The 25,532-nt window shown below is 36.4% G+C and overlaps 1 protein-coding gene across 4 annotated transcripts in view; it reads right to left on the bottom strand.

Moving 5' to 3' along the window:
• diaph2 (diaphanous-related formin 2) overlaps window positions 1-25,532 on the bottom strand; it is a 284,936-nt gene that overhangs the window by 190,050 nt on the left and 69,354 nt on the right. For all 4 annotated transcript variants that reach the window (XM_053505653.1, XM_053505652.1, XM_053505650.1 and 1 more), the window contains 3 exons: window positions 19,540-19,679; window positions 830-904; window positions 654-723 (listed from right to left, as the gene is read on the bottom strand). In XM_053505653.1, coding sequence (XP_053361628.1) covers window positions 654-723; window positions 830-904; window positions 19,540-19,679 — 285 coding nt within the window. The remainder of the gene's footprint in view (window positions 1-653; window positions 724-829; window positions 905-19,539; window positions 19,680-25,532) is intronic.

Here is a 25,532-nt window from a genome sequence, read left to right as displayed (position 1 = left end):
CAAAGTAAAAACATTTATTACTGTTCAGAGTTGCATTTAATTAATTAATTAAAGATTTTGTAGTGAGATTATTTTAAGAGAGAAAAAATAACTGATGGCATAACTCGATTAGTACATTCAGGAAGTCAGTTGAATTTATTTCATTACCACATAATGCTGCTGACCCTAGACCTGACAAAATAGAGCAAACCTAGATCAGTACACTGCCTCTAGCTGCTTGTTCAGGTGAAGCTGCATTAGAAAAATGTGACAATAAAATGTATTACTCCTTACTTAGTCTAGATTTTTCTTCTCGGTTGATTTTTTAAGTTAAATGGCAAGTAATTGTCGTTAAACTGGTCTAGATAAAAAAAAATGTGTTTATTTCTTTTCATTAAAGTCTGGCAACCTTGTACTAGTAAACTCGACACATGTAATTTGCATGATCTGAATGGCATATGCAGAAAATTAACTTTGAATAATTCCAAACCTCCCCATATATACTGTATATTAATGTGCTTTTTGTCTATTTTTATCTTTATCATTCGATTATATTGTTTTGCATTTTTTTTTTACCTATACAAAAAAAATCCATTTCACATATAATCCTGTATTGAATGATGTCTTTTCTCTTTTCAAAACCTTATCCCTTCTTATTTAACCACTCAGCACACCTTATTGTTCATGAAGGCTTTGAGGCACTGGATGAGTTTGTGTTGGTTCTTCTTGTCAATGACCTCTTGTCTGGAAAGAGAGAGATAAAAATACACCCAAAAACAATGCTTTTGCAATAAATAAATATATTTTTTTAATAAAAAAAAAAGTACTCAAATAAATTATTCACACTTACTGTTTCTTGTCAAGCAGCTTCTCCAATACATCCAAAAGCAGTCCAAGTCCCTCATGGCCAAAATTATTTACCCAGCTGTATAAAAAAAAAAAAAATTATATGTGTATATATATATATATATATATATATATATAATAAATCAGCAAAAAAACAAAAGTTTATTGTTTGCCTTTATCTAACATACGCTTGTTGTTTTCATAAGGCTGGACAGAGTGACATACACTAATCAGCCGTAGGATTGACACCACTGCCAGCTTGTTCAAATTGAACAACTTTGATCATCAATTATATACCAGTAAACTGGGTATGATGATGGGTACCCACAGAAAAGCCAATGTAGCAAAAAACACCTAAAAAGCTAATTGTGGCCATGAGAGAAAGGAACCAGAACAGTGCAACAGAGCCTGCTGCTTATGGTGCCTAGGAGGCAAAGAGAAAAGGTTGCCATATTTTTAACATTAGGGCTGATCAGTGTACATCTCTGACAGCAATCGAGACTGTGTCAGGCAGGGACAAAGATGAGAAGAGTTAGAGAAAAAGGACCCAAAAGGCAGTCCTAAGTGAGGTTGGTGGGTGCACCGGCTGTCAAACACTTATTTTGGGTAAAAATCCTAGGGGCATAATAGATAGACAGTGCAACAGATCAGTAAATCAGTGACCGGTGAGTAAATCCAAAAGGGGGATGAGCAGAGACGTAATCATGAGCCAAATCATGAGGAAATCAAAACCGATAAAAACAAAATGGCGAACAAGATAAAAAACGAGAGACTAGAGGCGAAAATCAAGAACAAGTGAGGGTGAGAACGGAAAACAATAAGACAAGAAAGAAAATACGAGAAAACTGGCCTTTGAAGGCACAGAATAACACAGCAATTAGACAGAGTATACCACTTCCTTAAATGCTGGGTGAAATCAGCTGTGAATGAGATGGCGGCAGTCTGGGAACCTTGACAGTCTGGGAGAAGGCACTGATTCAAATACAATTACATTTTAAATAAAACAATATTGCAGCTTTCATGCTCTTGAAGTTCATAACTCGAACTACATTAAAGTCTATTTTATGGCAGTCGCAATGCTTAAAAACTTGAACTACAGAAACAAACTGAAAATAGATCAAAACACATAAGGCAATCAATTAGAAATGTAAGTAAATTAAAAGAAGTAGCAACAAAAAACAAAAAACAAAAACAGCTTGTGGCCTGGGTACGAGCTAAAATATCATAATGGGAAAAAAAGTACACCCTACTTTCTAATCTGGGGCTTTTATTTACACCGCGTTCCAAATTAATATGCAAATTGATTTAAGTGTCAAACATTAAATGTTTAGTTTTTAAATTAAACTCATGGATAGTATTATGTCTCAGGTCTCTTTGGATCACTAAAATGAATCTCAGACATGTGTGTTAATCAGTTTGCCAGATAAGCCCAATTAAAGGAAAAGTACTGAAGAAGGTTGTTCCACATAATTAAGCAGGCCACAAGTTTCAAGCAATGTAGGGAAAAAAGGATCTCCCTGCTGCCGAAAAGCGTCAAATTGGACAAGGTATAAAAACATTAGTTTGTGCAGATGAAGGCAGAATGAGGAAGGTTTCTGCCAGACAAATTCATCAGATTAAAAGAGCAGCTGCTGAAATGCCATTACAAAGCAGCAAACAAATATTTGAAGCTGCTGGTGCCTCTGGAGTCCCGCGAACCTCAAGGTGTAGGATCCCTTAGAGGCTTGCAGTTGTGCATAAACCTGTCTATAAACTATTCGACCACCCCTAACCAATGCTCACAAGCAGAAATGGTTGCAGTGGGCCCAGGCATACATGAAGACTAATTTTCAGTCTTGTTTACTGATGAGTGTTGTGCAACCCTGGATGGTCCAGATGGATGAAGTAGTGAATGGTTGGTGGATGGCCACCATGTCATAACAAGGCTGCGATGTCAACAAGGTGGTGCCAGTTATGTTTTGGGCCAGAATGATGGGGAGAGAGCTGGTAGGCCCCGTAGGGTCCCTGAAGGTGTGAAAATGTCCTCTGCAAAGTATATTTATATATAATTTTCATGCACGACAATGCACCATCTCATGCTGCTAAGAATACCTCTGTGTCATTGGCTGCTATGGGCATAAAAGATGAGAAACTCATGATGTGGCCACCATCTTCCCCCGACCTTAACCCTATTGAGAACCTTTAGAGAATCCTCAAAAGATCTATGAGGGTGGAAGGCAGTTTGATTCAAAACAGCAGCTATGGTAGGCTATTCTGACATCCCGCAAATAAATTTGAGCAGAAACTGTCCAAAAACTCACAAGTTCAATGGATGCAAGGATTGTGAAGGTGATTTCAAAGAAGGGGTCCTATGTTAAGATGTAACATGCCCTGTTAGGATGTTTTTGATTCAAATGGTTTTTGATTTCAGTAAATATGACCTTCTAATGCTACAAATTCAACTAGGGCCTATTTTTAGTTCTTTCAACCTATAATGTAAAATGTTTTAACTCTTCTTCTTCTTTGTCTTTCGGCTGTTCCCTTTCAGGGGTCGCCACAGCGAATCATCTGCCTCCATCTAACCCAATCCTCTGCATCCTCTTCCCTCACACCAACTAACTTCCTATCCTCTCTCACTGCATCCATAAATCTCCTCTTTGGCCTTCCTCTAGATCTCCTGCCTGGCAGTTTACACCTCAGCATCCTTCTACCGATATATTCACCATCTCTCCTCTAAACATGTCCAAACCACCTCAATCTGGCCTCTCTGACTTTATCTCCAAAACATCAAACATGAGTTGTCCCTCTGATGGACTCATTCTTGATCCTATCCATCCTTGTCACTACCAAAAAGAACCTCAACATCTTCAGTTCTGCTACCTCCAACCCTGCTTCCTGTCTTCAGTGCCACTGTCTCTAAGCCGTAGAGCATCGCTGGTCTCACCACTGTCCTGTACACCTTTCCTTTCATTCTCGCTGATACACTATCTTTTAACACCCCTGAAACTTTTCTCCACCCATTTCAACCTGCCTGTACCCGCCTCTTCACCTCCTTTCCACACTCTCCGTTTCTCTGGACCGTTGACTCTAAGTACTTAATGTCCTGCACCTTCTTTACCTCTGCTCCCAGAAGCCTCACCGTTCCTCTTGGGTCCCTTTCATTTACACGCATGTATTCCGTCTTACTGCAGCTAACCTTCATTCCTCTGCTTTCCAGAGCATACCTCCACCTCTCCAAATTTTCTTCCCCCTTTTCCTTGCTTTCGCTACAAAGCACAATGTCATCTGCAAACATTATAGTCCATGGAGACTCCTGTCTAACCTCATCTGTCATCCTGTCCATCACCAGAGCAAACAAAAAGGGGCTTAGAGCCGATCCTTGATGCAGACCCACCTCCACCTTGAACTCTTCTGTCACACCTACAGCACATCTCACCACTGTCTTACAGCTCTCATACATGTCCTGCACCACTCCAACATACTTCTTTGCCACTCCAGACTTCCTCATACAGTACCACAGCTCCACTCTCTGCACCCTGTCGTACGCTTTCTCTAAATCTACAAAGACACAATGCAACTCTTTATTACCTTCTCTGTACGTCTCCGCTAGCATCCTCAAAGCAAATACTGCATCTGATGTACTCTTTCTAGGCATAAAACCATATTGCTGCTCACAAATGCTCACCTCTGCCCTTAACCTAGCTTCCACTATTCTTTCCCACAGCTTTATTGTATGGCACATTAGCTTTATGCCTCTGTAATTGCGACAGCTCTGCACATCTCCCTTGTTCTTGAAAATCGGCACCAATATACTTCTCCTCCATTCTTCTGGAATCCTCTAACTCTCCAAGATCTTGTTAAACAAACTAGTTAAAATGGTTTAACTCTATTGTGCATAATAGTTTGCATCAGTGCGTTTTCAGTTTTTTATTTTTAAAATAAATGTTATCATTAGGAAATTTGTTCAATAAAATTCAAATTATACCCTAATAGTTGATGAATAGAAAATTATAATAACTGTCATTTGCATTGGCTAATTATAAAAATCAGAGAAAGATATCATTTGCGTAATAATTTGAAACGCAGTGTATTATTTTACAGTAGGTAGTCAACCAGAATGCCTATTATCGAGGAAGCAAAATGACAGCAGCCAAAATAAATCAGTCACATTTCAGTCATCCGAAAATTGACCGCCAAATGGCACAAAGGGACATTTTGCTAAACGGCTGCAATATCCAAAGTTTTAAATTGAAAGTGAAGCTTAAATCATAAAAAAATTTATACCAATATGTTGTATCGAAAAAATACTACACTGATGGTAATTTCCAAATCTGAGTACTTTATACAATAAACATGAAAATCTAAACCAGATCTATTGGCATTTACTGAAAAGAAAAACATGGTTAAATGCTGTTTAGACAGATGATCAATTTTACTATCTGACCATTTTATTTGGATAAAGAATGAACTTTTATATACAGTAGCTTATCTCCGTTTGTATCTGTTTATTGTTTTTTAAGTTACATTTAAAGACATTAAACTTTAAATATAGAAATAACAGTAAAAACTGACTTTTAGAATGGAAAATTAGAATAACTGAAAAAAAACATTTTCTTACATTTATGTAAATGTTTCATAGGATTTTTCAGGGATTTTGTAATATTTATGCAGTATAATCAGGGCCCCTTAATTCACTATTTGTTCTTGGATGTTGTTCTTTTTGTGTTACTTGAGGTGCTTTACAATGTCAGACAACATTCAAATGCAAATAATTCACCCATCTCCACTTTAAGCGAACTGAAGCTCTCATTACTTTTAATCCTCTGGGGTTTGAGGCCTTTCTGATGAACTACAAGCATCTTCTTAAATTTAACCTTCAGGCATCTTCTGAAATTTGTGTAAATTTAAAATCTTAAATTTCACTTATTTAGATACAGCACAAAATGGGCTTTCATAATGTGGCTGATATAAATGTTAAATTCATGTATGAGTTTTTAAACTTATGTCAAAGAGAATATAATTTTTAAACTATACTAGAAAAACGGTGTTAATGGAGAATAAATACAAATGGCAGCAGGGTTGGGGTCAATTCAGGAATGACCTTAACAATTCTATTAAAGAAGGAAAGTGAATTGAAATTGGAATTCAATAACAATTACAGAAAACGGAGTTGAAATTTAATTGATATTACAGGAAGTGAAATTCAATTCAGAGGAATTCCACTAAATTCTGTTTATTGCTGTTTCTGAGCATTTATTTGTGATTCCATTTAGAGACATACATTTGAACTTTATTTATGATGCTTTACAAATACCCAGTCATTTATGAAATATAGTTGATCAAGTGCAATTAAATAAAAATGAGAACTTTATATTATGGATTAATAATTAAATAACAGTGGTGATAAGTTTCTGGATGTACGATACAGATAGTACTCAAGCGGTATTCTGGTTTTACCGCCACGCCTCACGGCAGCAGCATTTGGGTTTGTGCGTTTGCTGGCTTTTAACGCTGAGTAGTGCTATATAACTACAGACTGATGCCTCACGCCTTAGTTCATTCTCTTAAGGATTAATGAGCCGCAGCTCCTTTAGAGCTGCACGTAGTAGCGGATAAAATCAAGTGAAACATTGTAGTTAAACAAATTCATAATCCCAGTACTAAAATTACAGTAGAAATGTAGAATTTAAATTAAATTCAATCTTATTATGATCGAATTTAATCAAAGTAAACGTTAACACAGGAGCCTTTAGATTTTATCATGGGTAACGGTTACATCATGTGTAACAGCCTTCACATTGTATCATGTGTTTGACGGGAAACATCACAACCTGGTTTGGAAACAGCACCATGCAGGACAGACGAGCACTACAGAGGGTGGTGCGATCAGCTTAGCGCATCATCCGCACCGAGCTCCCTGATCTGCACTTTATCTACAGCAAGCGATGCTGGACCAAGGCCAGGAAGATAGTGAAGGACCTCAGCCATCCCAACAATGGACTGTTCTGTCTGTTGCAGTCTGGAAAGTGATTCCGCTCACTGAAGGCCAACACAGAAAGACTGAGGAGGAGCGTCTTTCCACAGGCGATAAGGTCTCTCAACCACAAAACAAGACAGGACTAATTTTTTTGTAACACTGACTAGGCATTCATGGCCACTTTGGACACATTCATGCAAACTTGCACTACATATTTATATTTTCATCTAAGGACCACTGCACAAATCACATTATTAAGACACTTTACAAAGTCACTTTTTGGGCATATTTGCACACCCAAGCCATTTCAAAAATAAAAAATTTCTATTTCTATTTTCTTTTCTATAATTTTATTTGTTATATTAATATTTTGTTCTTATATTGATATTCTGTTCTTATTTTAAGTATATTTTACTTTGTACTGTACAGTACATTTCACTAGTTAATCTTATTTTCTAACGTATTTCTTTTATTTATATTAATTTTTTATGTATAAGCTTTTATTATTTAAGGTCACTGGCAGTCGTGTAAGGATTTCACTGCACATCGTACTGTGTATGACTCTGTATGTGACAAATTTTAATTTGATTTAAATTCGGAAATTATAAAAGCTACGCATGTAGGGTTGTGTCATTTTATATTTTGTCTACCTTAAATGTGTAGTAGAATTATTAACTGAAATAAATGAAACTTAATTACCATAAAAATTAAAATATTGTCAGTAGTAGACGCTACTGCGTCAGCAGATGTCAATTTGTTTTTGCGTTATTATAAGAATTAAATAGGCTGTTATGATCATTCTAATGTCCTTTTATAAATAATGAAAAGTTTTAACAATTTACATTTTTACATCCCAGCACCCCTGTTGCGCTGTACCACCGCTGGCAAAACCTTATAAAACGAATTTACAATCACAGTACTAAAATTACAGTACAAATTTAGAACTTAAATTAAATATAGGCGTTTCTTAGTTCCATCGAATTTACGCAAAGTAAATGTTACCACAGTAAGCCTTTATAGTTTATCATGTGTAACACTCGTGTAGCCAGAAAACTCTGGGTGTGCATCAGAAAAAGTATAAAACTATACAAGATACATAGCCTTGATAAGACTCTACCTTTTTTTAAGTGCACTTACAATGACGATAAAACATTATAATGTTGTAAAATAATGAAAGCAAACAGGGATACAGCGCTATTCTGTATCAGTTTCAGTGAACTTGAGCATGTATACTCGCCTCACAGACGTTAAAAATATATACTTATAGAAAGCGAAATGTCTGCTTTTATATAAAATAATGGAAAAAATTCAGCTTATGTAATTCGCATGAAACGTAAACTGTTGGCGCATCCACTGCTGCGGAGACAACGTGATAACATGTCACCTTCATCACAGGCGAAACCAAAGACATCAACTTCTCAATCAATGGATTATTAAAATGGCCAGTCCGTTTTCTTGCTGTTTTCCCCAACGCATTTATAATCATTAGTGTACTTCTGCCGGTGTGGTGTTTCTTAACCCCACCCCCTTTAAAACATCGTTTTCAGAGAAAGGCTTGCCCGCGAGTGGTTGTGCACACGCGGTGCATATTAGGACTGAAATAAAGCAACTCACATCGGCATGCGTTTCACACAGCGCCGCAAAGACAGCGCTTATTTAACAAGTATAAATTTGTGTTTGTCGTATTTCTGGGACAGAGAAATCTCTTATATGTCCCTCATATTGACGCGCGCGTTCATCTGACTTTAGAAGACTCTAAAGTCAAAACTCAGCAAAGTAAAAGAGCACATGCGCGCCGCAGATTCACACGAACATTTTACATTCACTAAAAGGCTTATTCACAACCACATTTTAGCCATTCACAGACATGCATTATGCTGTGTTGTTAGTCCACACTTTTCATCTTCCCTTCGATTAAAATGTTCCCGATATAAGCCAATACGAGCAGCTTTGTTTCAGTCATAATATTCATCTATCATTAAGAAGGGCGACATTTGCAAAGCAAACAAAATGTTAAATCAGCACCCTGAAAAAACAAGAGAGCATGGATATATACTTGCTGATTAAACACTGCATTTTTAAAAGTGAGAGCGAGCACATTGTGAGCAGCTTTATTTCAGCCATTTCAACCTTGCGTGGTCAAATTATTAAATGCTGGATATAAACAGCAAAAAGCATGATGATTATTATTCTTGTAATTATTATCATCATGTTTTTTTGCTCTTTGCTTCGTGTAGATTCATGCCACGAGTCATTTTATCATACAAAGATTATTACGTTGTGTTACGACCACTGAGCTTCTGCAGATTGCAAAATTGACAATTTTACCGTTTTTTAATCAATAAGGAAAAGATTTCTTATCATAGCATGCGGTGTATTGTTTTTAATCACTCGATACACAACCCATGATTTTTTAATGCTATTCTAAAATAAAAAATACAAATGGAATAATTTTATTTGGTTTATTTATTTATTTATTTTTAAATAAAATCTAAAATTAAAACAGTGTAGTAATTAAAAACAGTGTAGAGTGTTTAATAACAATACAATGCATGTTATGATAATGTCAATGTCAATTTTAGAATCAAGAATCCAGAAGAATTTAAATTTATACACATTTAAAAAAAGGCCTGAAGCAAGATCCAAGATCCTCCCCACTTTGCTGAAACCATCCGAGTGTATAGGTGAGAACAGCTGATTCACACCTGGGGAAGGGGTGAATTATTTGCATTTGAAATGTTGTCTGACATTGCAAAGTACACACAGTAACACTGAAAGGATGATAAATAGGAATAAGAGGCCCTGATTATACTGCATAAATATTATTTAGTACAACAAAATTCCTCCATGCTCTCTGAAAATTTATTTGTGCGGTTGAGCGCTGAATAAACTAGGAAATTAAAAAGATTTATATGAAATTATAATTATAAATAATTATAAAAAATTATTATTAAAGTCTTTATTTAATTATAAAAGATTATAAAGAATTATAATGGCGGATTAAACTTATTAAAAATAATATTGATTAAATGTATGCTGAAAAAACTGTTGTCACCAAAAATGTACAGATGTAATGTAACGCATGTCCATCAATCTGATGTACATTTGTAGCGCAGCCACATATTGGGGGTTGTTTTTATAAGCCACAAATTGGGTGGTAAGTAAAAAAATAAAACCACCAGGTCTTTTTAGTGACCCCTAGACGGTTATATTGTTCCCCAGAAAGACTGTGTTTTGGTTCCGGGGTTAAGCTCTCGCGCGCATGCGCAGTTGTGCCGCAAGGGAACCCCGATGACCTATCAGGTCATGTGTGCCGGTATAAAGCCGGAACCGGCATAGGGTGGAGAGATGAGGAGACAACGCGCTGCATTTTGGATGAGAGAAAGAGCGATTGTTTGTAGTTACAGAGGATTACTTTCCATTACTGGATTAATCTTTATTGGACACATTCAACACCCTTCTTATTCCATTATCTCGTGCTCCCAGATTAACTATCACATACCGGTGAGGCCAAGAAATCTCTCCCGATCACCATTACACACTCACAATAACACTTGGACATTCACACATACGCACTCACACACATGCATACACTCAACACATTGTTTATAGTTGCATATATTTTGTATATATTGTTTTGTTGGTGGACCTTATTTGTTTATTTGTCTGTTTTATTTAATACACTTTGGGTTTGGTTAGAAATTGTTGTTGTTACATGTCTTGTCTTGCTCGGCGAAGATTGTGCAACACCGGAAGTGATTAATATTAGCCCGTATATAGATTTAAGACCCCGAATTCGTGTAATTAGCTCTAAAATAAAACCTGAGCGTATAATAAAAATAAATATAAATAAATAAAATAAACATTAACAACTTCCACCAAAAAGTCTGGAACGCAGAGTAGAGGATGTCACGCAGCCGCGATATATTATACTATAACCATACTATATCAAATATAAAAGTGTATTTTTTTGAGTTATTCTGATGTTCTATTCTGAAAGTCTATTTTCCAGTTATTTCTATATTTAAAATTTGATGTCTTTAAATGTAAACTTTTTTCATAATAACAATAAACCGATACAAACAGAAGCTATATAACAGTTCATTTTTTGTACAAATAAAACTGTTAGCTAGTGAACTTAATTGGCTAGTCTAAATAAATAAAATGTTTTTACAAGCCATTAAGCTGTTGTTTGTGCTGTTTTCTTTAATAATACCAATAGACAGATAGAAACAGAGGGTCTTGTCTAAGCAAAATTAGTTATAGCCGTTTTGCAAAATGTCCCTTTGTGCCACCTGGCAGCCATTTCACAAATTACTTTAAATTGTGACTGATTTATTTTGGCTGTTGCCGTTTTGCCGCGACATAGTGCGCAGGAGTAATTGTTTCAATACAGTTTTATTAAATATAGAATTTTTTTATGTTTTGCTGGCGAAATACATTTTAGGCAGAGACGTCTGCTCGGTCTTGTTAAATTGTTTTAAACCCCCAATTTCTGCGAATTCCCCCCATCAACGAAACCGGTTTGATAACTTCACACCTATCGTAAATAAAAGGTGGGAAGAGGAGTTACAGTTACTAGGGGTTCTGTGGGTTTTACCTCGGAGCACCCTGTCGCATTATTCAGAGAATAGATTGAAACAAAATCCTGTTTGTTTCAGCATTGAAAACAATATTGTATTAGGCAACTTTATTAAAGATTATTCACTTTTTGCACACGCGCGGGCATCTTTAAATTTGAACAGAAAATAATAGTGGGCTGGTAGGAACGTTATTTTTCATATAACTTAAACAGCTGAATAAAGTTAAATATACACAATACATTAATAATTGCGTTTGCTTTACCTTTGAGCACTCATTGAGCTTTTACATTTTATATACTACCATATCATATATTTGTGTGTAATACTGTTTTATTCATATTTTACAACATTACATGCAGTTTGTAATTTACTTGCGATTGTACTTTTAAAATGTACCTGACATATCTACAGTATAAGAATATTTAACTACTTTAGCAGTAAATGAGGAATTTAGTCGGCCTAGCTTTTAGATAAAGTTCTTATTTGATATAATTTTATTATTTCATTAATTATTTTATTATAAATATGATTTTGATCCTCTATATTCTTGTCTAGTATAGTCCTTCAGAGCAAGCATTGTGTCAGAAGATTTTGCGGAATTTGTTTTCACCTTTCATTCACGATAGGTGTAAAGTTATCAAACTGTGTGCGGTTTTGGCAAATACTGTAGGGGTTTTGGATGAATTAACAAGACAGAGCGGATGTCTATGCCTAAAATAGATAGGTTTAAATAGATAGATAAATGATAGCAATTAAATCAGACTTAATAGTTGTATTTATACTTTTCTTTTTATTTACTGTATGGACAGTCGCATTATGCTTTCTCTATGTTATTTATCTCTTTATATATTCTCTAATTATAACTTGAATAAATCGGCTTACATCGTTGTTCTTTGCACGGTATATCTGCACAGATAGATTGTGTGTGTCTCCGCGCGCGCGTCTCATACTGTACTGTGGGTGTGTATGCACAGAGAGTTTGTGTGTGTGTTTGTGCCGTTATCTTTTCCTTTAAACGTGCTTCCAACCAACCAACCAACCAACCCTGGCCTCCAAACTCCAAACAAAATAGTGTTAATGTCTGCAACAAACACTAATCATTAAAATGTTAAAAAAATTTATTAAACACAAATATACAAATTAGATTTTTTTAATACATAATATTTACATTATATATAAACTCATGCTAGGGTACTTTTACTACGCTGAAGTACCATTTAAAGCTATTTATTCATTTCTCTTTTATTTGCTTACTTACTTACTTACTAACAAGAGAAGGCTTTAGTAAAGAGCTCTAAAACAATACTAATATGAATAACAATGGAATATTACAGAACGTGCAAGTTGACCAATGCACCAATCACTAACCATTAAAATGTTGGATTTGAATTAAAATGCCACTTGTATATATTCGTGTTTAATTCGTGTCTGTAGTTTTATCGATAAATCTGCTCATATCTGCGCACGCATTTATCAGCCTTTTGATCAAAAAGCCGCATGTGCAACTCACTTTCACTTTGCAAAAGGCAGTGTTTATTGTTAAGTGTAAATTTAAAGCACATAAACACAATAAAACAATATCGTTTTAGGCTTTTTGCACATGCGCGGGTGCGTTATAATAATAATAATAATAAATTCGGAGCACTACAAGTACCACTACTACTACTCTACTAATAATAATAATACACTGCGTTCCAAATTATTATGCAAAAAGTGTTTAGGAGTGATAAGGTAAGAATATTTTTGTTTGTCAGTTGAACTCATTGATGGTGATGTGTGTCAGGGCTCTTTATGTCACTGAAAGCAATTGCAGACACCTGTGCTAATTAGTTTGACAGGTGTGTCCAATTAAAGGCAACACTACATTTGCAACCAAAATGGGAAAGAAAAAGGACCTGTCAGCTGCTGAGAAGCAACAAATTGTTGAGTGTTTAGGTCAAGGCATGATGATCAACATTGCCAATACACTTCATCGCGATCATTGCACAATCAAGAAGTATGTAGCTGATTCAGAGCACACAAGTGCGCATGCTGATAAGGGAAGATTGAGGACTCTTTCCAACAGGCAAATACATCGGGTTAAAAGAGCAGCTGCAAAAATGGAAAAGTTTTTGAAGCTGCTGGTGCCTCCAACGTACCCCGAACAACAAGATGCAGGGTCCTCCAGAGGTTTGCAGCTGTGCTTAAGCCATCCTTTCAACCTCCCCTATCCACTGCACACAAGCAGGAACAGCTCCAGTGGCCCAAACAATACATGAAGACTGACTTCAAAACTGTTCACCGATGAGTGCCGTGCAACCCACGATGGTCCAGATGGATGGAGTGGTGGATGGCTGGTTGATGGCCACCCCATGCAAACAAGGCTACGGCGCCAACAAAGAAGGAGGAGTAATGGATCGCTTTTCTCAAAATGTGCGTTTTTAATGGCCAGATCTGTACAATATTTAATGTACTATAAACTATTAAGAAAATCAAGTCAAATTATTTTATTTAGCAACTCAAGTGGAATTTAGTGGAATTTATTTAATTTTAATTCTGTTTCCTGACATTTTAATTCCATTCCCTGTCAGCTCCATGCAATTCCAATTCCATTCCCGGAAGTGATTTGGAATTTATCATTCATTCATGAATGGCCCCAACCCTGCCTCGCAGATTGTTTTAAACACAGAACTGAGTTAATGAAAGTCTTGGTGTGTGTGCAATAGCAAAACAACTAAATTATAACACTATAACATAAAGAAAGACCTTGTATTTGGGGAAAAGTGACTGATGTGCTTGACTTTTTTTCAGCAGAGCTTCTGTTTTTACTTAATAATCCACAACTTTATAAATATATAAGACCTACTGACACCTGGCCATTGATGTCCCACATCCTAAAAGAGAGCGTTTATTAAGCAAGTATATATTTGTGCTCTTTTGTTTTTGGTGTTGGGTTTTGTGATCTGAGTATACTATGACTAAGAATAAAGCTCCTCATCAGTCTGCACCCCTACACCGCAGCGCTTATTATGCGAGTATATATTTTCCCCTCTCACTGCACCTGAGCACCGGCCTTAGCAGTGGCCCTGAGAGTCTCCCATCTGCATCAAGCATCCAATTAAAAACAAAAACAAAGATTTTCTGTTTTTTGTACTGCATACGTGTCTCCTGGCATCTTTGGTCCACCCTCTGCCACTTTCAATGAGACATTCTGAATTCTGATAAAAATTTGGCATAACAGATCTTAAGTTGCAGTTGCAATCCTCAGAAATGATAAAGCCTCCATCAGGATGGTTTGTCTGCAGATTGCTAATAGCAGCATTGAGTTCTTTCATGGCTATGCAAGCCTTAGTATCTGAGAACATACTGTATACAACACGTGGTAAATAAAATGGACTGCAGTTAATAATCCGGCATTCAAGATCAGTAGAGCAGTGAGAAGAAACAGTGATAGAGATAGTGCATATAGTGATGTTTTGTAGTAAGTACTTCAACTTTTTTAGTTACAAAACTGTACACATTAGGCAAAAAAAATTAAAGTCTTTTTAGGAAACCTGACCTTGACCTTTGTCAGCTGTTTAACTAAAGGCCGATATCAAACCTCTCCATTGTCTCTAAGATCCTAGGAAAGGTAGTAGCACAACAGCTATGTTTATATCTACACAGGAATAGCATACATGAAAAGTATCAGTCAGTGCTTGTTATAATAGTAAATGGCCTCCTACTGGCCTCTGATCAGGGTTCGTCGCTTTGCTTGTGTTACCTGACCTTAGTGCAGCTTTAGACACCATTAATCATAGTATTCTCCTTCATAGATTAGAAAATTTAGTAGAAAATAAGGGAACAGCCTCTCCCTAGCTCAGATCCTATTTGACAAATCATTATTAATTTGTAGATTTAAATGGTGACTATTTTGCATGTTCCCATGTGAAGTTTGGTGCTCCACATGGTTCAGTTTTAGACTCACTGCTATTTTCCCCTTTACAATACATGCCTTTTTGCACAACATTCATTGCGGACATTCCTTATACATTATACACAAGTAGACACACTCCCACAATCGTGTGTGTATGGGTATATACATGTATGCATATGTGTGTATGTGCATATGTAGATATATGTATATATATGTATATATATAATATATATATATATAAATATATATATATATAAATATATATATATATATATACACGTGTATATGTGTGTATATTCTGTATGTGTATATGTGTATACTTATGCTCACTTTTTTTTTTTTTTTTTCTAACACTTGCACAATATTTTACTACTGTATTATCCATATGTATATTTATTCTTATAATTGTACACCACTATTACTTGTGTAGCTTGCACGTAAGAATTTCACTCACGTGTACGGTACCAATGTACCAGTAACGTGATGTGACAATAAAAGCGACTTGACTTGGCTTGACTTGACATGCTTTCTCTGAGCAACATTATCCATAAGCATGGTATTGGTTTCACTATTATGCTGACGAAACACAGTTGTGTGTCTCAGCAAAGGCAAATGAGAAAAGCCAGCTTAATAAAGTTCGGCAATATTGGAAGGAATTAAGTGCTAATTAACTTCCTTCTGATTTATCCCACAAGACAGAAGTACTGGTACTAGGACCATATGCTGCTAGAAGTAAGCTTCCTGATCACACAGTAACTTTGGATGCCCGTTCTGGTTCATCAAATACAACAGTAAAAGACCTTGATGTAATTGTAGATTCCAATCTTTTATTTGAAGCTCATGTGGAAAGAATTAGTGCATGCTTATATCACCTCTAGATGACTGTAATGCCTAATTGTCCAAATGTTCAACTAGGTGCATAATTGATAACCAAAAGATATGAGCACATCTTATCCACATTGCATTGGCTCCCAAGGAAATTTTCCATTAATGTAAATGTTCAGAATGTATTTTGTTTAACTTGAAAATATTTTCTTCCGCATCTGCGGGGCATGCAGGTGTCCATTCATTTCTTTAATGCAATCGAGAATCATATTGTTTAAGTTCTAGACAAAAAGTGTCTTAGAAAACATAAATGAGTGGGCAGGATAATTGTCACATCATTTTGAGGCAAAAAATATAGGCTACAAGATCGAGTTCATCAAAAGCTTGAAGACACATGGATGTATTTTGTTACTTAATTTCAGTGACTATTTTTAGCTTTTTTTTTTAGCTTTTTTCCATTACCCACATATAACTTATTTTCTCCAAAATACAAACTTGTACATACATGCTGCTCACATTATTGTAGCCCAGTTTGTGCTTAGCTTAGCTGTTTATATGCTTATAAGTAAGTGAAAAATACACTGATGTCAGGGCATGTCAGAACTTCTCCAGGGCCCCAAAACCTCATCAGACCCTTAAAATGCTACAGGGACAAGATAAAGAAAATATTATATTATATTCAGTATATATTATAAATATTATATTGTATCTGAGCCCTTGAGTGTGAAAGTCCTTGCTCAGAGCCCGAAAGTGGCAGCTTAGTGATGCTGTGGCTTAAACCCGGAACCATCCAATCCGGAGTCCAACACCGTAACCACCAGACCACTGTTTAGTTGGCCGCATTTTATAAAGCGGAGGCATATGTAACCAAATGATTGAGACAATCACACATGTTCGTCAACTCGGCTCAATCTCTAGCCCTTACTTACATAATATTGGTAACATCAATAGTGCAAACTGTGGAGGAATCTCCAGAAACAACAAAATTACATCTTTTCAACAGTCAAACACTTTTTTTTGAGGGATGGGGTAGACTGCCCATGACCTGAGTGTGGGGATTATTCTGCCCTATGTCTCACTTAGTGTAAAATTTATCTGCAAACCAAGTCTTTTAGGTATGCTAAGGGTGCTATGACTATCATAGAAAACCGTCTCTCCAGCTGTGGTGTGTGCGGATTATTGTCGCTCGGACACAAACTGTAGACCATTGTCTGAGTGCACCACTTCTGGAATTCCATGACAAGCAAGGATGGATTTACAGTGCTCAATCACCGCTTCTGATGTTGTACCGCTTTACATGGACACTTCAAAGTCCCTTGAAACGTAATCCACAATGACCAAGTATTGTTTATTTTCCATCTGAAACAAGTCTGCTCCCACTGTAGACCATGGTCTTGATGGGAACTCAGTAGGTAGCATTGTTTCTTTTTGGTTTGTTCTTTTCTCGGCTGCATTGGTCACAGTTCTCTATTAATTAAGTCCTGGCCACCATACCGACTGCTTAGCCCTCTCCCTACACTTGGTGATTCCCAGGTGGCCCTCATGCAGTTTGGTCAGTATGTCAGCTCTGAGAGTTGCTGGAATAACTATTCTGCAGCCATAAAGTAATAGACCTTTTTGAACCGTGAGCTCACCTGAGAATGGTAGATATGGTTGGAATGCTTTTTCAATAGAGAATTTCTCTGGCCAGCCTTCTGTGCAGTATTTCTTTAGCTGCTGGAGTATATTGTCCTTGTCCTGATATGACTGTATTTCAGTAAAAGGGAGACTTCCTATTACTGAATCTACATATAAATTGATCTTTTCCTTCTGTAAATCTTCTGCCGTGTTGCTGACAGGAGCTCTGGAGAGCACATCTGCAGTGGCGATATTTTTACCTGCTAGATGTAAGATAGTGTAAGAGAACCTCATGAGTTGCATGCGTAGATGCGTATGCGAGGTGGTAGTTCATCCAGACTTTTTAAACCCAGCAAAGGGATCAATGGATTGTGATCAGTCTCAATATGAAAGTTTTTTTCCAATAAGAAACTCTGCAAATCTCTCACAGGCCCATGTTGTGGATAATGCTTTCTTATTAATTTGATCACATCGCTGTTCTGTACTGCTGAGGGCTCTCGATGCATATGCTACACGTTTCCAGTCTGTGTCTTTCTGTCGCTGCAGAAGCACAGCCCCCATGCCATTAAAAGATGAATCAGCGGAGACGAGCGTTTCAGCATTTGGGACATACAATGCAAGACAAGGAGGTGTTGTCAGTTCTTTCTTGATACTATTGAAGGCCTGCTGCTGTTCTGGTCCCCAGGCCCACATGTTGGACTTTTTTTTAGAAGATCCCTGAGAGGGCAAGTTTTTTCTACTAGGCAAGGCAAGAATTTTCCCAGGTGGTTTGTCACCCTCAGGAAGGGCCTCACCTCACTCACATTTTTGGGCTCTGTTATTGCTTTGACGGCGCTCACGTCGTCAGAGTCCGCGCTGACCCCAGATGCCTGAATAACTTGTCCCAGAAACTTTATCCTGCTCTTTGAAAACTCACATTTATCATTGAACGTCACTTATGTCTCCTGTAGTCAAAACAATGCCTTCCGCAGCCTCTCATCATGTTCTGTCTGGGTCGCTCCCCAGATAAGTATGTCGTTCATTTGACACAGGACTCTCTCCAGGCCTTCCTTTTGATCTTTCAAATCGCTTAATCCACTTGGGCCACTCGTCAGCTTTAAAAGTAAACTTTTCTGATGGTGAGACTTGAAACTGAACCATGTTGACAGTGCCGCCTCGTGCACGCTAGCCGCAATTCCAGACCTTTTTCTTTTCCTGCCGAACTTCGCGTGCTAAACTAAGGCCAGGGGTAGCTCAGTGGTTAAGGCGTTGGACTACGGTTCGGAAGATCCCAGGTTCAAATCCCACAACCACCAAGTTGCCACTGTTGGGCCCTTGAGCAAGGCCCTTAACCCTTAACTGCTCAGATGTGTAATGAGATAAAAATGTAAGTCGCTCTGGATAAGAGCGTCTGCCAAATGCCTAAATGTAAATGTAAATGTAAACTGCTGCGCGTTGCACTGTTCTGTTGCGTATTACTGCAAGTAGCTTAATTTCTGACACCATGTTCAGTTGGCCACATTTTATAAAGCGGAGGCATACGTAACCAAATGATGAGAGACGACCACACATGTCCGTCCTCTCGGCTCACCTGTATTTAGCTCCCCCCGTGCACTCTGTGTCCCTTACGAAGGTTCCTACTCCTCCATACTTTACATATTACCACAACCACCGCTGCCCCTATACTCATGTACTAAACAATAAAGTCTTACAGTTACAGTTCCTAAGAGAACCTTAAAAAAAACAAATGGGGAACTTCAGGGAAAAAAAAGTGTCTTTACTTTCCCTCTCTGGGTAAAGAAATAAATATTAAGATTAATTAAAAACTGGGGTCTTTGAATAGCACAGAAGTTACTGACCTGACAGGATTGCTGGTTAAAGACACACGCAGAGACTCAAGGCAGTTGAGCAACTTCTCCTCTGTAATGCCAGACCGTAGCTCATGCACATATTCCTGTGATGACAGTGTACACTCATGCTTGCTGTTCCTCAGTCCTCCCTACAGTAATCAGAATAAAACACACAATTACTTAAAAGCAAATAAATCAGACTTAATAGGTGGATTTGATACTTTTCTTTTTTTTTACTGTATGGACAGTCGTATTATACTTTCTCTATGTTATTTATCTCTCTATACATTTAATATCTATATAAAGCTATTTATTAATTTCTCCTTTATTTGCTTACTTACTTACTAACCAGAGAATGCTTTAGTAAAGGGCCTTAAAACAATATGAATGACAATGGAATATTACAGAATGTGCAAGTTGACGCCCATGCACCAATCAGTAACCATTAAAATGTTGGATTTGAATTAAAATGGCACATATATATATATATATATATATATATATTCATATTCGTGTTCAATTAAATTCTTAAATCATTGTGTTCACCCATGGGAATATGCATATACAAAAGGGAGAAACGGAGAAGTTTCTTTTTTCTGTTTTTTGCATTGAGTTTAATCATGCAGCACTTTTAGTATTTATAGCAAAAGCAACCCAACAGTAGGCCTGTTGCGATAGTCGATAAATCGATTAATCGCACGATTAAAAAAAATGACCTCGATAATTTTTCCGGCTGCGATAATTTCATTTGCATACTTGTTTGTTATCCGCAACTAAACGACTGAATGACAACTCTCGTTTCCTAGCGTAGGAGAAGCGAACCCTCGTTAGTTGCATTGTCTTTTGTGTGGGGAGGCGGCGCTTGTCAGTCACATGGACTTTGTGTGAGAAGGCGGGAGTGCTTGAGGCGACTGCAGAGAAGAGCAAAAAGACGAGACGCAAGTTGTGACATGGAATTGGTTTCAAAGCCAAACGCGACAGCTGCCGTGTGGGAGCACTTCGCATTCAAACCGAATGACCGTGGTAAACCACTTAATCTGAGCGAGCCTGGATGTCGCATTTGTTTCAAAACAGTATCGACTAAAACCGGTAACACAACAAACATGCACATGCACCTTAAACACAATCATCTGTTGCAGTTTTTCCAGATTGAAAAAAAAAAGCTACAACAGACGGGCCATCTTCGTCTTCCCGACAGCGCACCATAACTGGGGCATTTAGTCGACAAACAAAGTACAAACAGGACAGTGCAAAATGGTGTGCACTCACCGACAGTGTAGTTCGCTTGATTGCTAAAGAGATGCTGCCCTTTAGTGTCGTCGAAAAAGCCGGCTAATTTCCCCCAACACAGTCTAATACTGGTGAGTGGTGTTTAATTCACAGATAAAATATTTATATAATATGCTCATTTCGGTTCATTTTCCCGACCGACAACCGCCGCTTGTTATCCGATTTTTATCCGTTAATATTATAAGATTATAGTATTAAATTGTCATTAGGTAAAAAAATTTAATTGACACGTGTCTGTGATCCGTTAAAAATAAAAATCACGAGTTTATTTTAACGAGCAAACGAAACATGCAGAACAGATCAACAACAGAAGTTACAGAACCTGGATTCCTATAAAATTCACGCACCTGCAGCATTTCTGATAGTGACAACAGAAAAAAAACAATAAAATAATATAAATAAAAACATAAGATAGGCCTACAATAAATATATTTAATTAACTTAAATAATTAACAAATTATGATGACAAATAGAAAACACTGAATCAATTTGAAGCTTTGAAAAAAAAAACTGCATTTTTTTCATCAAATAAAAATAGCAGACCTTAATCCACAGCTTGGATTATATATATATATATTACCATTTTTCAAAAGTTTTTTGCATATGGCTTGAGGCTTTTTGTTTGTTTGTTTACAAAGGTCCTAACAGGCAGTTTTGCCTGTTATGGAATGCATGTTGAGCCTTGCATATGGAATGCATTTTTTAAAGTGCAATTTTGTTTACGTGCATTTTGTTTTATGTGCATTATTATGCCATTATTATTATTCTAAATGAAAATGGTCTCAGATCGACAATATTATCGTTTATCGCGATAATTTCTTGGACAATTTATCGTCCAGCAAAATTTGTTATCGTGACAGGCCTACATGGATGCCCCGTGTGTCTCTCTGGGATGCGTCTGGTGTCTGGGAATGATTCTCTCTACCTAGAAAATGGTTCTGGCCTTGACTGGTGTTGGCAACTGTTTCTCTGGGGACTTGACAGTTCGATAGTTCATGACTGGAACTTCTTACAAGTCTACCTGGGTCTTCAATAACTACCTGGACTCCATATTAACATCAACTAACATCAGCTATTATAGCTGAACTGCCTCCCACCCTACACACTGTATAAATGCAGATCATTTACTGCTTTCTGTTTCACCCAAATGAGGATGGGTTCCCTGTTGAGTCTGGTTCCTCTCAAGGTTTCTTCCTATTACCATCTCAGGGAGTTTTTCCTTGCCACTGTCGCCCTCGGCTTGCTCACCAGGGACAAACTGACCATTTTGATTCATACAAATTCACATTTCATACAAACTTAAATAATCCTTTTGACTGTGTAAAGCTGCTTTGCGGCAATGAAAATTGCTAAAAGCGCTATACAAATAAAATTGAATTGAATTGAATTGAATAATTTTACCATAGGAAATAATGGAAACTTTAATTATTTATTCTACAGCCCAAAAAAATTAATACATAAATATAAATAATACAAAATATAAAGTAAAAATAAAACAAATTAACCTGTACTTTACCTTAAAAAAATTTAAAAATAAATTTAAAGACATAATTTTTTCGTTTGTGCACGCAGGGTGTGTGTGTGTAAAATGTGCGTGCACACACACACACACACACACACACACACATTAACGGATAGACCGTCTTAAACACACAAACTCTTTTCTGTCGCGACTGTTTTCAAAGGTAAGAAGCTGTTTAATTTTTTTTTTTTTTTTTTTTTACAGTAGTGATCCCGTTAGTTTGTGCTCACACGAGTGTGACTAGCGATGTTCCTTGCTAATTTTTAATTGTTTTTAAAAACGGTCTCTCCGTTAATGTGTGTGTGTGCGCACGCACATTACACACACACACACACACACACACACACACACATACACACATACACATATACACACACACACACACACACACACACACACACTCAGCGTTCCAATTCCAACAATTCCGCTGCAAGAGAGAGAAAAACCGTTGGCTCACTTGTCATGACGTGACGCTCAGTGTTAAAACAAGAAGCGCATGCGTGAAACATGATACTCGGTGCTCGTAAACTAAGACAATGCTCGTTTTTCAAGTAAAAAATTATTAGAAATCGTTGCTCGTCTTGCGGAACACTCGTAAATAACGCGCCTACCAGACCACTATTATTTTCTTTTCGAATTTAAAGATGCCCGCGTGTGCAAAAAGACGAGGTACAACAGAGAATACAAGTGTATAATCTTTAATAAAGTTAGACCAATACAAGATTGTTTCCAATGCTGAAGCTAACATGATTTTATTTTAGTCTATTCGTCACCATAGGTGTGAAGTTATCAAACCGGTTTCATGAAAGGTGAGAAGAGGGATTACAGTAACTGAGTGCACTGTTGTGTTGTATATATTGTAAAAAAAAACGCGTTTATCAGCCGTTTGATCGAAACGCTGTCTTTTGTAAAGTGAAAGTACTTTACAAAAGATGAACAGCTTTATTTCAGTCCTAAATTCACAATCACATCACATTCCAGCTATTATTTTCAACCGTCGTTAAATAATGGATAAAATAATTATTCACTGCTAGGCACAAAGAGCAACAAACATTATTATTATAAAAAGCCCGAAGCACTTTGTGTTTATAAAATAATATTTGCTTAATATGATATATATATATATATATATATATATATATATATTTTTTTTTTTTTTTTTTTTTTTTCCAATTGCTTCAGCATTGAAAAAAATATATTGTTTTAGGCTAACTAATTATACACAATTCTTCGTTGTACATGGTCTGGCTTTTAGATAAAGTCCTTTCATGCACCATCTGGCAGATATTCAGTGAAGCACAACACATTTATTTAAATTCCCGAATGTTGCTTGCGGCAAGTCGCAGCACGCCATGCGCCAAATTGCGGCATCTCGCGGGAAAAACACAGGCATTCTTAATGGCCACATCTGTACCTGGTATTCCTGTAGCCAACAAGTTGACACTCTTTTTTCACAATGCCTAAAGTTATAATTAGCATTAAAACTTTGTTGTTGTTTAATCCAGAACTTGATTTATTCTTAAATTTAGTTTTAGATCATAAATTTAAGGTTCCAGCATTATTGAGTCAGTACATCAACATTTTCTTTTTTTTTAAACATTACTTTTCTATTAAAACAGGTTACAGAAAAATTTTAAATTAGACAAAACAAAACATCATAAAAGCTGAAGGGATCACAATAAGACAAACACCCTTTAGAGGCATTGTATATGTTAATATTCTAGTATAACTACTTCTTCAAGATATTTTTTTAATTGAATATTGAGCAGGTTTGAGTTTAAAGCTCTCATACTGTAATTGTGCATCCATCCTTTCACTTTACTGAAAGTATTACAGGTCACAAACACCAGAGCTGAACATAAAGCACAAATATCTGTGTGGACAATTCCTCGCTGGCAGTACAAATCAATTGGCAGAAATGGAAACTTTTTTGATTATTGAACTTGGAACTACCTTCTTAGTATATACACCTACTGGTTTACACTTCAATGATATGATCTTAAATTATTACTACATTTGCCAATTTTAATTCACTATTGCAAAGTCAATAATTTGATGCCTAAAAGAATAATTACAGATTAACAGAATGCTTTAGCACACCAAATTACATCTCAACCAGATTTTGAGGTCTTGAGAAACAGCAGTTTTGGCCTAACTCAATGGACTATAACATCTCAACCTTTACAGACACCCATAAAACCTTAATTAAGTTTTATTTAAATACATATGACCAATCATGAATTACAGCTATTTGAAGAAAATGAGTGGCACACAAAAATAAAAAGCATAAATATTGCATATGGTCAATAGGCATTCGCTGATAATTAAGTGATGAGGAATGAGGTAGTAGTGGGTCTGTACCAAAATCTAACAAGTTCTTAAAGATATGGCACAATGTTAACCATGACATATGACTTTTTAAAAAGTTGATGGGCCTACAAAGGCCATATGTTTTAATGAATAAATTCATAATCATGAATTCACTTACGTATTAGTTCATAAATACATTACAACCAAATGTTAGCTCAACTTGACCTCTTTTTTATATAATTCTGCAAGGCCAATTATGGTGTTTTATTAAATTCCATTATTCACAAGATTATTTTTTCTTCAAAATTTCAAATATTTCAAGCAATTACGTCAGTCCATATTTTGCCACAGCTAGTTATTCCATTGGCAAATTGGCCACATCAGTCAAATTTAACCCATGTGTGATCATGATTTAGGCTTTATGAAAGCCTAAAACTGCCTAAAGGCAACCAGAATAACATTACTATAATTAAAAATAGCTATATCTCTTTAGCTTTGTTTAGGGTGTTCAATGTGGTGCAATGGAAGTCTTTTTAGAGTCCTAGAATATGCAAGTGCCTTATGCAAGTAAGGAAAATTATAGCATAGCTTGGTCTTTCAGTACATAGCATGCTAAGCCTAGACCTATTTTTCTCAAATCATAACACTGCCTCCAGAAGCTTGTACGATGGGAGCTGCCCTTTTCTTTATATCCTAATGCACCCAAACCTCTGAAATAGGGTAATTTTCGACTCATTAGACTGCAGGACATTTTCCATTGCTCTAAAATCTAATTCTCTACCTAAAACTCTAGCAAATTTTATGTTGCTTCACAAACAAATGGTTTGCTTATATTGACATTATAATATAATATATATTATATAAATAATTATATTATATA

The sequence above is a fragment of the Clarias gariepinus genome, chromosome 10 (assembly GCF_024256425.1).
Source record: "Clarias gariepinus isolate MV-2021 ecotype Netherlands chromosome 10, CGAR_prim_01v2, whole genome shotgun sequence".
NCBI classification, from domain to species: Eukaryota; Metazoa; Chordata; class Actinopteri; order Siluriformes; family Clariidae; genus Clarias; species Clarias gariepinus.
This window is presented reverse-complemented; position numbering and strand designations above follow the sequence as displayed.